Source organism: Jaculus jaculus, chromosome 7 (genome assembly GCF_020740685.1).
Source record: "Jaculus jaculus isolate mJacJac1 chromosome 7, mJacJac1.mat.Y.cur, whole genome shotgun sequence".
NCBI classification, from domain to species: domain Eukaryota; kingdom Metazoa; phylum Chordata; class Mammalia; order Rodentia; family Dipodidae; genus Jaculus; species Jaculus jaculus.
The window spans coordinates 46,766,442-46,783,329 of record NC_059108.1 but is presented as its reverse complement, the minus strand read 5'-3'; the positions used below and the strand labels follow the sequence as shown (position 1 = coordinate 46,783,329).

At 36.4% G+C, this 16,888-nt stretch overlaps 1 protein-coding gene across 5 annotated transcripts in view; it reads left to right on the top strand.

Moving 5' to 3' along the window:
* Grik2 (glutamate ionotropic receptor kainate type subunit 2) overlaps window positions 1–16,888 on the top strand; it is a 744,982-nt gene that overhangs the window by 497,884 nt on the left and 230,210 nt on the right. For all 5 annotated transcript variants that reach the window (XM_004660601.2, XM_045155009.1, XM_045155007.1 and 2 more), the window contains one exon: window positions 236–442. In XM_004660601.2, the coding sequence (XP_004660658.1) occupies window positions 236–442 (207 nt within the window). The remainder of the gene's footprint in view (window positions 1–235; window positions 443–16,888) is intronic.

The window sequence follows — 16,888 nt, the reverse complement described above, 5'->3', positions numbered from 1 at the left end:
ATTATGTGTTCATGGTATAAGTTTTATGGTAAAATACTGTTTTGTGAAACACTTATCATGAAGGAGTCTCAGAATCTCTCTTCTCAATATTTCAAACCATATCAAATATTATTAGAATACTAAATTGATATTGTCATAACTTGATGAAATACTTTCTATCTTCCAAGAAAAGCTATGATTCTGATAATATTTCATGATTAATTGCTATCTCCTTCCTTCATGTTCAATGTTCTAGGAAGAACCCTATGTCCTGTTTAAGAAGTCTGACAAACCTCTCTATGGGAATGATCGATTCGAGGGCTATTGCATTGATCTCCTTAGAGAACTCTCTACAATACTTGGCTTTACATATGAAATTAGGCTTGTGGAGGATGGGAAATATGGAGCCCAGGATGATGCGAATGGACAATGGAATGGAATGGTTCGTGAACTAATTGATCATGTAAGTCCATTTCCTCAATGCTTATTGTCTGTAGTCTATTGTTATGAAAATTAATTATTTTAATAGCAATGGGTTAACAATTATAAAGAATAGTGGCATCATTCAAATATCTATTGTCAGTAATCATATTCAAAATTTATATTAGTCTAAATTAATATAAAATATATGATGGAAGTATAAATCCCCACTAGAGAAAGATACCTATTTTGAATTTATCTGTATTCAATGTGTTTTAATATCTTCAGATAACTGGTCTTAATTTTTAAATTGGGATATGATTTCATTTCCACAATGCTCACTTGCTAATCAAAAAGAGATTGAGTAATATATATTCTAAATTCTTATTATAAGATAGGATACCTATTACTTTTATAATAGCCATAAGATCATCACATTTATATGTGGAAATACAATAAAATGATGAATAAAAAATAATAATCATATTAATTCAAAAAGATTTTTTTGTTTTCTTCTTTGAAGTCTTTTTAAAGTAAGTTTATAAGGTACTTGTGTTTCTTCTAAAGAAAGTAAGCATCCTTTACTGGCCAGAAAACAAAAACTTTTTTTTCCAAACTCCTTAGCTGATGGTTTCAATTAATTTGTTTTTTAAATGAATTCTTATATGCTAAATAGAATAGCATTGCATTTCATGTTGTGTTTTGTGATTTTTTTTGAAAATCTCTATAATGTTAGGCAATAATAATTACTCAGGTAACAATTCTACAAATTAATAAAAATAATTTTCTTTGTAAAACATTGTGAAGCCAGTCCTGGTGGTGCAGGGCCATTTTCCAAGATACTTGAAAAAGATGGTGTGGGAGAACCACAAGTACAAATCTAGCCTTGGAAAATTGGTGAGGTTCTGTCTCAAAATGAAGCTAAAAAAATCTAGGATACAAGTCTTTACATACAAGTCCACCATGTGAAAGGCCTTGTTTCAATTCCTAATATTGAAAAACAAACAAAGAAAAATAACATTATGTAATTGAATAGAAATTCTTATCAACAGAAGTAGAAACTAAAGGCAATTTGCATGTTGTTTTGACGATACTTTATTTCTATTAGCTTTTTATAGTACTTACAAAATAAGAGAGTTCTTTGTTAGAGAGAGATTATGTTGGGGTAAAAGTAGAATAGTAACATAAATAAAAAAACTATATTCTTCAAACCTTTAATATTTGGAATTTACTACATAATATCCTATATTCTAGATTTACTCTGTTGTTTTTCGAACTTCTGCTTAAAAGTGCATTTATGGGCTGGAGAGATGGGTTAGCAGTTAAGCGCTTGCCTGTGAAGCTTAAGGATCCCAGTTCAAGGCTCAATTCCCCAAGTCCCACATTAGCCAGACACACAAGGTGCACATGCGTCTGGAGTTCGTTTGCAGTGGCTGGAGGCCCTGGCGCGCCCATTCTCTCTCTCTCTCTGCCTTTCTCTCTGTGTCTTTCACTCTCAAATAAATAAATAAAAATGAACAAAAAAGTGCATTTACATTTGAACAGTTTGAAGTTCATACAAAATATGGTTATTTACATGAGTTGGAGCCAAATTAAAAACTTGAATTTTACTTTAATTACTATTAATATACTGTTCACTAATCAGGGACTTAACTGAAGTTGGAGAAGTAAAAATGGTAATTTACTAGTTTGCATCTTTGTAAAGTCAGAGGGAGCAAATGGTTATGTTTCAATACAGGTTATTACAATTTATTCTCTGACTTTTCATCACAATCTATTTCCTTGTATTTGCTACCAGCAGTTCCTTATGAACCAGGCACAACTGGAAGACAATTACCCTTATACTTTCTTGAAAGATCCTAAATAGCATTCATTAGCCTGAGATTATCCAATCCATAAGAAAGACTGTTGAAATATCCTGGAGCAGATATTCTCTCAAGCAAGAGCCTTAACTATGGCCCAACTTCTAGTGAAACTACAGAGAGTGTAGTTTATAAACTAAATTTGCAAACAGAAATCCAGGTGTTAATTCCTGATTAATATGGAATGAAACCTGCACAGGGTGTGTAAGCTATACTCACTACAGCACTCACAATAAGCAGCCAGTGGGACATATCTGCAGTCAGGACAAAGGAACCTTAGTTCACATCTCTCTAAGCATAAATTTGTCTTCATATATATATATATATATATATATATATATATATATATATATATATATATATATATATATATATTTGATTAGTACTCTTTTAATAGGTCTTTCTGGGACTCACATTTGAAGATTTTAGCTTGCTTGTTTTTTTTTTTATCCTTTTTATATTGATTATTTGTTTATAGAGCAGAAAAGGAGAGATAGGAAATGATGAATTAGAACCATAAAAAATGGCATGCCAATTGCTGGAATAGGGAATTGGGGCTGATGCTCAGTGGTTAGGATTTTGTCTAGCATTTGGAAAGGGCCTGGACATAATCCCTGTAGCACCCTGCTTTAACAAACAAGTAGTAACTGTGTAGTTTCTACTTTTCAAAAAGTAGTCATATTTAGGTAAGACTACTGACTATATATATATATATATATATATATATATATATATATTCAAATTTTTTATTCACTTTTTTCTTTTTGTCATGTGAGTACCATCCTATACATGTATACTGATTTGGGTCACTTATTCATGTCTACTGTATTTTTTTAACCTTGGTTTTAACATTTAATGTGTTTCATATTAAATCAGAATGATGACTGTAATCAAAAGTCTTTTTGTATAACCTCATTATAATCTGCACATTCATGAACATACACATTTCAATGTAACTTAGAAATACACCCATAATGAGATCAATACCCTAAGCTCCTTTTGTGTATTTTCTTCAACCCAATTACCCTATCAGGGCTTCATTATGATTCTGCTATAGAATTTCCACCATTCTCTATCTTCAGCCCTCAGCTTTATGTATATCTTATTCCCGCTGGTATGTTTTACTCATACATATCTCCAAAGTACCTCAAAGACAACATGGAATAAACTAAATCCATCACTCATGTTTCCTCAGCCTGTTCCTTCAAAAGAATTTTCTGTCAGTATTTCTTATATCCAATACCTTTCCCAACTCAAGACTTACTAGTCATGAATTATTTCTCATTTCCTCATGATTTAGTAAGCATGCTTCTTAGATAATGGAGAGAGCTACCCAACTTTGTCCATCATCACTGTAAACAGAAATATTTCATTATAATTATATTTCTCATCTAAGACATTATTAACATTGTGTTCTCTTAGGGTTTTCTTGCAGAAAGAGAAATATCATATTTATGTCTTGCTTAAAATATTTCTGGAGTTTCTAATGACATAGGGACAACTATATAAGCTTTACAAACATGGCCAAATCAACTTACACTGGATTTTGTATGAATACCTTCCTTGGTTTTTGAGTTGGGAGGCTGTTCCACAGATCAACAAGGATCCCCAGCAACAAATCCAAGGGAGGGCAAAAATGAAAGACCAAATCATTAGATATCTTTGTCTTTGCAAATCTTTTCTGCTCTGGTCTGTTCTTGACACTTCATCACATCTCAGTCCATACCCAGCTAAGGTTTCTGATTAATGTTTTCTTTACCACTGGTTCTCAAGATATGTTCATCTGGCCTGCATAATGTGTATTACTTAGAAACTTGTTACACATGTAAATTTTCCAGTCCTCATGTTGGAACTTACTGAATCTGAAACTGTGGTACAAGGCCCAGTAAGCTCTCCCCACATCTGAAAATCAGTGCCTTGCATTCTTCCTTTATTGCATTCTGTGTTATTAGCCCCACTTTAGATAATTGTAGCTCAATTATTTTCAATGGAGTGTGCTCTGTAATCTTTTGAAATCGTTACTGACCTGTCGTTGTATAGTTTCGTCTCTTGATTTCTCCAGCTACACCCACATACATTGCCATTAGTCACACTCTTTTAATATAGGCTAGCTTTTGTCTACATCACCTGCTCATCCAACACTCAGTTCACTTCCTCAGAATGGCATCTGCTTCCACATGAGTCTTCACTCTTCAAAAAAGCTCACTTGCATCCAGCTGCTCCTGTGTAATACTGATCACACTTTATGATAAGTACTGGCTTAATATCCTCTGTACTTACTTTCAGATACTTATATGATTGTTAATGAGAGTTCACATGTATATGGGGGTTTATATGCACCCATATGCACATGCATGTGAAAACCTGGGGACATCCTTAGCTGTATTCCTCAGGAATGTATCATCTAACTTTGAGACTGAGTCTCTTATTTCCTGCGGTTCACCAGGTAGTCTACACTAGCTTCTAGTGAGTCCCAGGGATCCTCTCTCCTGCATCATCATAGAGCTGGAGTTATAAGTATGCCTCACCATGTGTTTTTATGTGGGTACTGAAAGTCGAGCTCTGGGGCTCATGCTTTGGAGCCAAGCACTTTGTTTTGATAAACTATCTCCCTAGTCTTGGCTTTAATCTACCGTTTTTGGTCTAAACACCTTCAATTCACATGGTAGCAAAAGCATGCCAGGAATTTTCTAATTACTTGATTATTAACTGGAAGTTACTTTTCCCTCTTTCCCTGACTGGGTCATTTGGCAAAATTAAGGGAATTAAAAAAAATTATTTATTTATTTATTTAACACAGACAGGAAAAGGCAGATAAATAGAGTGAGAATGGGTGTGCCAGGGCCTCCAGTTACTGCAAATGAGCTCCAGACACATGCACCTCCTTGTGATCTTGAAAGATCACAGTATGAGTGAAAGTAGAGAATTTTATTACCTGGGGGAAAAGGACCTTGAGGTAGCCCTCCAAAGAGGCTCCGACACTGAGCTGAGGTTTGATTCCCATTTTATAGTTTTCATAGCCAAGGGGAGGGGTAAATGAACAAACAAGATGTGGCAAGTTGCATATCAATCATTTCTGTAGTCAGGCCACCCTAATAATGAGCTCCATTTTACTTTGTTTTAGCCTAAACTGTCTTTCCTTCTTATCATCCCTTTGGACCCTTTCTGGATATTTCCTTTGGGATTTTTCCAACTGCTTATAAGGCTAAGTTTTAGCTTTTCAGTAATTAACTCTTATAGTAACTCAATGAGTGAATTCAACTTTTAGCTTCTTTTCTACCACATTCCCTCCATTTAATCATTATATGCCTTAATATTTTGTATATAATGGCTAGTACAGGGGTATCACCTGTATTTTAATTATTTCCCTCCTTGATTGGATGAATCTGGATAGACAACTTAGAAAGTAGGATTTTAACCTAAGTCCCAGCATAATTATTATGAGAAGTCCCATTAAAGGAGCTAGCCAGTGTCCCTATGTAGTCTACATAGGGGGCAGGCCCTAGGTCTAAAGGTCTGTAAGACCTATAGAGTCTTGGGTAAACATGGCAATGAAAGCCATATGTATGTCTGTTGTCATTGGAAACACTGACATTGTTACCACAAAATCTTGTATTTAATTATCAGTTGCAGGAACGGGTTCATGATTGGTGGCCTTGCAAATATGGATAATGATAAAAAAGAATTATTAAAATAAAATAAAGCCAAATAAAGGGAGCCAGGAGTGCCTTCTCTGAGTAAGATTAGTCAGCAAGAGTGTCTGTGACTAATCCTATTGTGAGGAGGAGATCACAGGACATTTTTGCAATTATAGAGAAGGGGTTATATCACATTCCTCAAAAAGAAACAGATATTCTTATGGAAGAAAAAGGGTGTAATATGAGGCAATAGTAATGAACTTTATTTGTTCGGGGTTAAAAAATATCTCTTGGAACTAAAGTTTTTCTGTAGATCCCACAAGGTTATAAAATGAGCCGATTGCTCCAGCAGATAGAAGAAGTTAGGTTCCTACCCAGGTGTCTGATTTTGGGGGGCATCTCATGTTGAAGTTCTCAGGCTTCTGTCATGTATGGAGCAAGGCCACAGTCTTTTTGGCAGGGGCAGGTATCCTCCAGGACTTGACTTTAGGGGGACCCTCTCAGTCCCTGGTGACCTGTTAGCTATTACAGTTGTCTGAGCATACTGTCTTCTTGATTCTGGTGTGCTGAGTTTATATTGCTTGGCTGATGGGTGTGGCCCAAATTTCCCAAGGGTATGTGGGTCCCCTTGTATTACAAATTTTAAGGAAGCATCATCAGTTGCAGGAGAATCTGGCTTGCCTCTATAAATCTAAGCAGAGTTATCTTCAAATAACCAGCATCACCAACATTAGCAAGTACAAACATTCATAACTCTAAATTGTTTTCACATCTTAAGGCTAAGCTCTAGATTTTCCCTAAATGTACTTTAGGGCTTGGCTCTGAGATTTCTCCTTAGTGACATACCTCCTTTTAATAAGACATATCAAGGAGAGATTGGACTAATATGAATATATAACTATTAGGAAAGCAGAATCAGTAAGGACAATTTTGGATCTTTGATTTAAAGGCAAACAGTGGCTGACTAATCAGGGCCAGGGGGAGGCAGAAGGCATGAGTTAATAGCATAGTACTATAAGCCAGCATCAGGCAGGGCAGTCTATTTGTCTGAATCTTGGTTTATTTGATAATATATTGTAGTTATACCCTCTTACTGTGTGTTTAAGACCATGTAGGCAGCAAAAGTTAACTATGTACTATATTTTAGAGGTCATTCATGGCTCTGTAAGAGAGACTTTAGGGACCTGTGAGGAGTTCTGTGACCCTCAGTATTGTCATCTGCTAGGATAAGTCAAGGCCATGCTAAGCAAGTGGCCCTTTCTCTTCTGGGAATCCTGGAGGACTGATTTTCCTCCTATGTGACTCTCCTACTGTAGATACATTGATTTGGAGTCCATCTCCGGGTCTCTGTGTCCTCCTTGATCAAGAAGAGAGGCAACTTAACAGAGGCTAGAAGTGAGCAAGTGTCCCATCATCTCCTGTGGCCTTCTGACCTAGGAGCAGAACCCAAAATATTGGTTATCCTTTTGACTCCAATATTTCCAATTAACCTTGTCTTCTACATATAGTTATTACTCACTCAGAGAGACTGTACATATCTGATTAACAAAGCAGATTTATTTTAAAAATTGCAAGGCACATCTGGTTAGCAAAGCAGATCTGGCCAGAGAATGATACAATATTTTTAAATCATTCTGATGATCAGTTAATTTAGTTGTCAGGTGACTGTGTGAGCTAGAGCTAGAACATAGAAAATATACACATTTTATCTTTTAAGTATCTTTCAGTTATAACTATAGGCAGGATATGTTTGTTAGCAGCCCTCAAACAATATTGTCTCCACAACTTTAAATCAATTGATTTGATCTAGGAACTGTATGTCAGGAAAAGACAAGATAGTATAAAAACTTGGCATCTGTGTTTGAAAACAACTTTGGCTAGTGTTTATACCCATGTAGGTACAAAATACCCCACAGACTGGAAAGAAACAACAGAGTTTAAGATCATTTTACTAAAGGAGGGAATGTGTCTTAAGTATCAATATATTTATAAGCAATGAATTTAAGATACTAGAAATGAAACAAATGCTTTTATTTTTTTATTTGCAAGCCCAGACAGATAAAGATAGAAGAGTGACAGAGGGACAATGGGCAAACAAGGGCCTCCAGCCACTGCAAACTAAATCCAGACACATGTGTCCCTTGTGCATTTGGCTTACATGGTTTCTGGGAAATAGAACCAGGGTCCTTTAGTTTTGCAGGCAAATGCCTTAACCATTTAGCCATCTCTCCAGCCCAAGACAACTACTGAAGTAAAACCTTGACTGAGACTGACTATACATAGCTTAAGAATAAAGCCAAACCTGGTCATTGTTTAGCTAAATGAGTCTGATTTCAACTTACATTAGAGACATTATGAGAGACATAAAGTGATTTCTTCATAAACTACCTTTAATCATTGAAACATTTTTAAGTTTAATAAAGGCAATATTTATGACTGGTAGAATATATGAAGATCAGACAAACTATATTGTTTGTATATTGCATGCTTTCCTAGGATAAGAGAAGTTCCTCGGTTTTCCTAAGAACAAAGCCACAATAACTAAATGACCTTTTATATGACTTAGACAGTAATCTCCATGATTATCATGCAGTAAACCAGCATAAACAAGACCAGAATGGTCTTAAGGTTACAGTGTCTCTTTTTTGTTTGTTTGTTTGTTTTCTTTTGAAGGTATAGTAACATATTAATTTTGACAAATACAGGAACATAGAAAACTTGGTCGAGTACTTTAAAGCTAGTCTTTGCAACCTTATAACTGTTATTATGATCATATTAACATCAGTAAGTTAAAGTTTTAAATTTCTAACCTAAATATCATAACATCCTGCAACTAGCTAGGGCCATTCCTTGTTAGTCTGATATAAGATCTAGGCTAATAGTCATCTTAATCTCAAGTAGTCTTTAATCTGATTGAGCACTTTAAGACTTAATCAACTTTGTCATTAAGCCTTCTTTACTCATACATTCATCTACATACTTTACCATACTATCTGTGTAACCATTTTGTGACAATCTTCCTTATCAAACATTTAATATCCAACATTTAAAGTTTCTTCTTCAGTTTATCCTTTTATCTAGTTTATCTCACTATAATAACAGTAACATTTTTATTTTCCTTATCATAAGACCTTTTAATACGACCATTTAAGTGGTTTGTCTATTGTCCTCAAAAGACTCTTCAAAAAAGACTCTTCATAAAAGAGTAAACCAGACTTGACTTACATTATTTATGTAGAATATACATATAGATTTTTATCATTTGTTGGGTTTTGGAACATCCTTTTATCAGCTTTCTGAAACACACACTTTAAAATATTAAAGCAGATTAGAATATTCTTAGAAGTTTTAGAAATTTTCTGACAAATTCAATATTGAGAACTTTTCAATCTAAATACAAACCTTGGGGCTGCTGTCTGTTAGCAGTTCCATAGAAGCATAGGAAGATAAGGTGAACTTTAAACCATTATATATTTCTTATAAGTCCTCATCTATCTTCAGCAATTTCATCATGTTGGGACCAGGACTCTGAGGTTTCCTGTGTCTGTAGATCCACCCCCTTCCGCACCCCCCCCCCGCCCCCTCCCTGGCCAGCTCTGAAAGGCAGGGAAGTCAGGAAAGCAGAGCCATCAGAGGTTTCCCTGGGGGTGGTATAAGCTCCAGAATTTAGCTATTCCTGATTAATTTTTTTCCCCTGAGGAACACAGCAGGACAGCATCACCCTTCTCTGCAAGTGTGGAGGGGCTTTCCCTCCTCTTCTGGTAGGTATGTGGTTGGGTTTAGGTCTTGAGTGACTTTCATCGTAGTCATTTAACTCAGAAGCATTTGTAACATCTTGCAGTGAGACTTCTATCTTGGTTTGTGTTTTTTATCATTTGACATCTTTCTCAGTGTCAGGCCCTGGAGGGTGGAATTCTCCAGTAGCCTAGACAACAATATCTCCTTTTACCCCCTTCTGTGGTCTTGTGTTGCCAATTTTAAATTCTGCCAGCCTTATTCCAGGAGAGTGTGTTGGTGTGTTAGGAGACAGCTGTATGGGGGTAATCTCTGGCCTTGAAGCTTCTTGTGTGTACCTAGCTGAGCTTTTTCTTTTTCCCCTCCCCAAAAGAGTTTTATATTTCTCTCAGGGCTACAGAGCAGCCCTCTGAGCTTGCCATTTTATAACTTTTAAGAGTAGGAGGATCTTGCATTTTTCCCTGTCTATAAAGTTAGTTACTTTTAGTGTTTCCCTGGGGGCCATTCAACCTTAAAAGCTGGCCTTCCTAATTTACAGAGACCTTTAATTTTCCTGGTGTTGTCTTAGTTTAACAGTATCTTGAATATTCCCCCACTGCAGTATGGTTTATTTTTGACCATGCAGTATAGGGCAGTGGGCTTGGTGGAGGACTTCCACAATGAATTTGCCACTGTGTTAGTGCTGCAATACTAACACAAAGATAAAGCCTTCCTGAACATGCACTGCTCAGGACAGAAGTCATTCTGCAGCTCTGAGACTGTGAGCCACATACATACTTGTACACATATTCATATCAAGTACACTTTTCATATAGATTCTGTCTTTTAGGAAACCTTGTAGGTCTCTCTGATCAAAAGCTCATTGTCACAAAATGGTTACACAGATAGTATGGTAAAGTATGTAGATGAATGTATGAGTAAAGAAGGCTTAATGACAAAGTTGATTAAGTATTAAAGAAAGTTGATTAAGTCTTAAGAAAATGAGGAAAAAGATAACTAACATACAAGAGTTAGAAGAGAAAGAGAAAGAGAGAGAGAGAGAGAGAGAGAGAGGAAGGAGGGGAGATGTAGAAGATTAAGGTTAGCCTTGATCCTACCCTCTCCAGTATCTTGTGGTTCAGGTGTTCCCTGTAAGGGCCTGGTGACATTTCAGCCATTTGCTCTGCCTTTTCAAAAGTAGAATTTTATGGTACTATTGATGGTTGGGTCTAGATTTCTGTTTCCCACCCCTTTGATGCCTTCCTCTCCCTCCCCATCAATCCTAGTGTCTAGTCCATGAGATGCTTGCAGGGTATGTAAGGTATCTTGGGTAGATTCAGATTAGGTGCTGTAGATAAGTGAGACTATATGGCGATTTTTTTTCTGTTATTGGTTAAGTTCACTGAGAATGATCTGTTCTAGGTTCAAACATTTTTCCTCAAATTCCATTGTGTTGTTTTTTTCTTACTGCTGTATATAATGTCATTGTAGATATACCACATCTTAGTTATCCATTCTTCTAGTGATGGACATCTGGGTTGATTCCAGCTCTTAGCTATTATGAATTGAGCTGCTACAAACATGGTTGAACAAATCTCTGTGGCATGTAATTTGAAGGATTTAAGGTAGATGCCCAGTAAGAGAATTACTGGATCTGTTGGTATCTCTATAGTCAGCTTTTTCAGGGGTCTCTATATTGCCTTCCAAAGTGGTTGTACCACTTGGGCGGAAAGAATGTCAGAGTTACATGTTGGGTCATGATTTTCAGAGACATTTATCATACTAATAACTGGGGGCTAACTCCACAATGCACAACCCATTTTCAATAATAAGGAGGGTCTAATGGGAGGGGGTAGATCACAGATGAGCCTAAATAATGGTACCAAACTGCCTGTATTTACTGAAAAGAAAACTAATAAATTAAATTTAAAAAAAAAAAGACAAATAAATAAATCGTGGTGGGCTTATACAATGATGAAACTGTGGCATTCAAAAGATGATGCAAATGTATATGTTGCCAATGTTTAGTGTGGCCAAACATGACAGTGTGATTTGATTTGTGTCAAGAGAATAAGCAAAGTATTTGTACGTTTATATTTGCAAAGGAAATTTCATGATGAAGGGAAATGGAAATGCCTACTAAATTTATATCCATGGTAAAAAAAAAACAAAAAAAACAAAGTGGTTGTACCATCCTACATTCCCACCAACAGTGGATGAGTGTTCCTACTTCTCCACATCCTCACCAGAATTTATTTTCTTTTGATTTTTTGATGTTTGCTATCCTTATTGGGGTAAAGTGGAATCTCATAGTTGTTTTAATTTGCATTTCTCTGATGATTAGGGATGAGGAACATTTTAATAAGTGTGTGTTTCCCATTTGTATTTTTTCCTCTGTGAACTGCCTGTTCAGCTCTTTGCCCCCTTTTAGTAAGCGGGGTGTTTGACTTCTTACTGTTTAGATTTTTGAGTTCTTTGTAGATTCTAGAGATTAGGCCTCTATCACTTGGATAAACCACAAATATTTTCTCCCATTTTGTGGGTAATGTATTGGCTTTGCTTATTGTATGCATGTCTGTAAAGAAACACTTCAGCTTCATGTGATCCCATTGGTAGAGTGACTGTTTAAGATTGTGACCTACTGTGGTTTTGTTCAGGAAGTCTTTTTTCATTTCTATATCATGGAAACTACTTCCTAACTTTTCTTCCAGTATTATTCACGTTTCTGGTCTTATATTGAGGTCTTTGTTCCATTTGGATTTGAGTGTAGTGTATGGTGAAATGTGTGGATCAAGTTTCAGTTTCCTGCATATGGTTATCCAGTTTGTTCAGCACCATTTCTTGAAGATGCTGTCTTTTATCCAACCTATATTGTTCAGGCTTTTGTCGAATATCAAGTAGCTATAGTTGCTTGACCAAAGTCGGGTCCTCAATTCTATTCCATTTGTCTATGCTCCTGTTTTTATGCCAGCACCATGCTGTTTTTATTACTATTGCTTTGTAATATAGCTTTAGATCAGGTATGGTGATGCCTCCAGAGGTATTTCTTTTGCTGATGATATGTTTGGATATGTGAGACCTTCTGCCTTTCCATATGAAATTTGAGATATTTTTTTTTCATTCTATGAAGAACACTGTAGGGATTTTAATTGGAATTGCATTAAATCTATATATTGCATTTGGTAGGATTGTCATCTTCACAATGTTAATTCTGCCTATCCAGGAGCATGGGAAGTCTTTCCATTTTCTCAAGTCCTCCTCAATTTCTTTTTTGAGTGTTTTTTTTTTAAATTTTTTATTTATTTATTTGAGAGCGACAGATACAGAGAAAGACAGATACAGGGAGAGAGAGAGAATGGGCGTGCCAGGGCCTCCAGCCTCTGCAAACGAACTCCAGACGCGTGCACCCCCTTGTGCATCTGGCAAACGTGGGACCTGGGGAACCGAGCCTCGAACCGGGGTCCTTAGGCTTCACAGGCAAGCACTTAACCACTAAGCCATCTCTCCAGCCCTGAGTGTTTTTTATGTTTAAGTTGTATAGATGTTTCACTTCCTTGGTTAACATTATTCCAAGGTATTTATTTTATTTTTGTTGCTATGGAAAATGGGACTATGAACCTTATTTCTTTCTCTGTATCTTTGTCATTTGCATATAGAAAGGCTACTGATTTGTGTGCATTGATTTTGTATCCTGCTACTTTGCTATAGGAGTTAATCACCTTTAGGAGTTTTGGGATGGGGTCTCTCAGATCTCTTACATATACAATCACGTCATCAGCAAATAGAGCTAACTTAAGTTCTTCATTTCTGAATTGTATCCCTGTTATTTCCTTCTCCTGTATTATTGCTTGAGCTAGGACTTTCAGTGCTATATTGAAAAGCAGAGGCAAGAGAGGACAACCCTGTCTTGTTCCTGATCTTAATGGGAATTCCTCCAGTTTCTCTCCATTAAGTGTTATTTGGGCCTTCAGAGCTTTGTATATTGCCTTTATTATGTTAAGATGTGAACCAACCATGCCAATTCTCTCCAATCATGAAGTGATGTATCTCGTCAAAGGCCTTTACTGTATTTGTAGAAATGATCATGTGGTTTTTATGTTTAACCCTTTTTAAGTAGTGTATTACATTGACATATTTCCATATCTTGAACCACCCCTGTGTTCCTGGGTTGAATCCTACTTGGTATAGGTAGATAATGCTTTTGATGTGTTGTTGGATTCGTTTTGCAAGGATTTTGTTCAGGATCTTTGCATCTAAGTTCATCAGGGAAATAGTCTGATTGTTTTCTTTTCTTGTGGCATCTCTGCCTGATTTTGGAATTAGTGTGATACTAGCTTCATAAAAAGAGTTGGGTAACTTTCCCTGTTCTCCAATTGGGTGTCACAGTTTATGGAAGATTGGTTTGAGATCTTCTATGAAGGTTTGATAGAATTCAGCCAAGAAGCCATCTGGTCCTGAACTCTTCATTTTAGGGAGGTTTTCTATTACTTTTTCAATCTCCGTGAGTGTGATGGGTTCATTGAGGTGATTAATCTGCTCTGAGTTTAGCTTTGATAGATGGTATGCATCCAGGAATTTATCCACCTCCTCCACATTATCCATTTTTGTGAACCAGAGGTTTTTGAAATAAGTACTGATGATTGCCCCAATTTCACTTATGTCTGTTGTGATCTCTCCTTTTTCATTTTGAATTTTGTTAATTTGAAGCTTCTCCTTTTTTTTGCTTGATCAAATTGGCCAGGGGTTTGTCAATCTTGTTTATTTTTTCAAAGAACCAGCTCTTTGTTTTGTCAATTGTCTTAATTGTTTCCTTGGTTTTCAATTCATTAATTTCTGCTCTGATTTTAATTATTTCTTTCCTTCTGGAGCTCTTTGGGTTGGATTTTTCTTGTTTTTCCAGTGCCTTTAGGTGGATGGTTTGGTGATTGATTTGGGATCTTTCTGTCTTTTTTATGAAGGAGTTGAGTGCTATGAATTTTCCCCTGAGAATCACCTTCATTGTGTCCCATAAGTTTTGGTATGATGTGTTCTCATTGTCATTCAATTCCATAAATTTTTCAATTTCATTTTTTATCTCATTCACTATCCATTTATTGTTTAAAAGTGGGCTGTTCAGTTTCCAGGTTCCATTTGGATTCCTGGTGTTCTTTTGTTGTTGATTTCTAGCAATATAGCATTGTGATCTGATATCATGCGGGAATTATGTCAATCTTCCTAAATATGTGGAGGCAGGCTTTGTGACCCAGTATATGGTCTATTTTAGAGAATGTTCCATGGGCTGCTGAGAAGAATGTGTTTCTGTGGATTAGGGATGGAAAGTTCTGAAGATGTCCATTAGGTCTAAGTGATCTATGGATTTGTTGAGCTCTCTTACTACCCTGTTGAGTTGCTGTTTGGATGATCTATTTCTGATAATGATGTATTGAAGTCCCCAGCTATGATGATGTTAGTGGTTATTTCTGCTTTATTGTCAAGTAGATTTTGTTTTATGAACTGTGGTTCCCATGTGTTTGGTGCATACAGTTTTATGATTGTAATATCCTCTTGATGGATCATTCTCTTGATAAGTAGGAAGTGCCCTTATTGTCTTTTAAATTATTTTTGGTTTGAAGTCTATTTTATCTGATATTAATATAGCTACACCTGCCTGTTTCTTATTCCCATTTGCTTGGAATATTGTTTTCCACCTTTTCACCCTAAGGAGGTGTCTGTCTTTCATGGTGAGGTGGGTTTCTTGAAGGCAACTGTTTGAGGGGTCTAATTGTTTGTTCCATCCTGTTAACTTGTGTCTATTGATAGGTAAATTAAGGCCATTAATATTTTGGATAATGACTGTGAGATTTGATTTGATCCCTGCCATATTGTGATGGTAATGTGTGTTGGTGTTTTCATGGACTTTGAAGATTTTTATGCCTCCTCTGAGTTTGGGTATTGTGATCTGCTCCTTTTAGGCATTTGGGTTTGATTATTTGTTTCTTCTCTGTGGAGAATTTTCTGAAGTACTCTCCTTAGGTTTTGTTTTGTGTTCATATAATTGTAAAGTTGAGTTTTGTCATGGAAAGTTTTTCTTTCACCATCTATTATGAGGGATACTTTTGCTGGGTACAGTAGTTTGGGTTGGAAGCCAAAGATTCTTAGAGTTTGGAGAGTTTCATTCCAGGCCGTTCTAGCTTTCAGGGTTTCCATTGAGAAGTCAGAAGTAATTCTGATGGGGTTACCTTTGAAAGTGGTGTGCTGTTTTTCCTAAGCTGCTTTTAGGATTTTCTCTTTGTCATTGTTTAGAGTCTTAATGACAATATGCCTTGGAGAGTTTCTCCTTTGGTCCAGTCTGTTTGGTTTTCTGTTGGCTTCTTGTATCTTGATGGGCCTTTCTTTTAAGAGACTGGGGAAGTTTTCTTCAATTATTTTGTTAAATAACTTCTCCATGCCTTTGGTCTGAAATTCTTCTCCTTCTGGTATTCCAGTGATCCTGATATTAGTACATTTAAGTGTATCCCACAATTCCCTCATGTTCTGTTCACAGGAACTTTTGAACTTACTGAAATTTTTGAACTCTTGAACTGTTTCTTCCATTTTGTCTTCCAGATCACAGTTTCTATCCTCCACTTGGCTAACTCTATTCTTGAGAGCTTCTAGAGAGCTTTGTACATGTTCAATTAAGTTTGCATTTTCTACTACTTTTCTATGTATAATTTCCATCCCTCTTTCCAGCTCCCTTTTCACCTCATTTTCTGATTTTCTTGGTGATTCTTGGAATTCACCTTGCATTTCTTTATGTCTTCATTTAGCATGGCCAGCTGATTTTTAAGGTCTTCTTTTTTTTCACTCTCCCTCAAACTCTTCTCCTTATTTGAACTCCTTCCAATTTCTTATCTATTCGTTCTTGTTTAGTGATGGCAGCATCCACATGATTATAGGTCCTTTGCTTCTTTCCTGAAAGTTCTACCAGTAGGTTGGTCAGGGTTGCATTGCTCATAGCTTCAATTTGATGTTCTGATCCTAATGACTCTTCTATGTTTTGGTTAGATGTATCCATTGTAGGACTGGGTGATCTAACTCGGTTTTCTTGCATTTGATTTTTCATGTTATTTCTTTTGCTCTGTGGTCTGCCATGACAATGTTTGGGCATGTAGATGGGTGCATTAGCCTGGGCTCAAGCTCAATAGGAATCTGAGGCAGACTGGGGCAGTTGCCAAGCAGCCTGTGCTTTGGCTTTCACTTGCCAGAGTCGCCTATCTACTACCTGGCAGGGGTGCCACTGTTGCCTGAATTCTC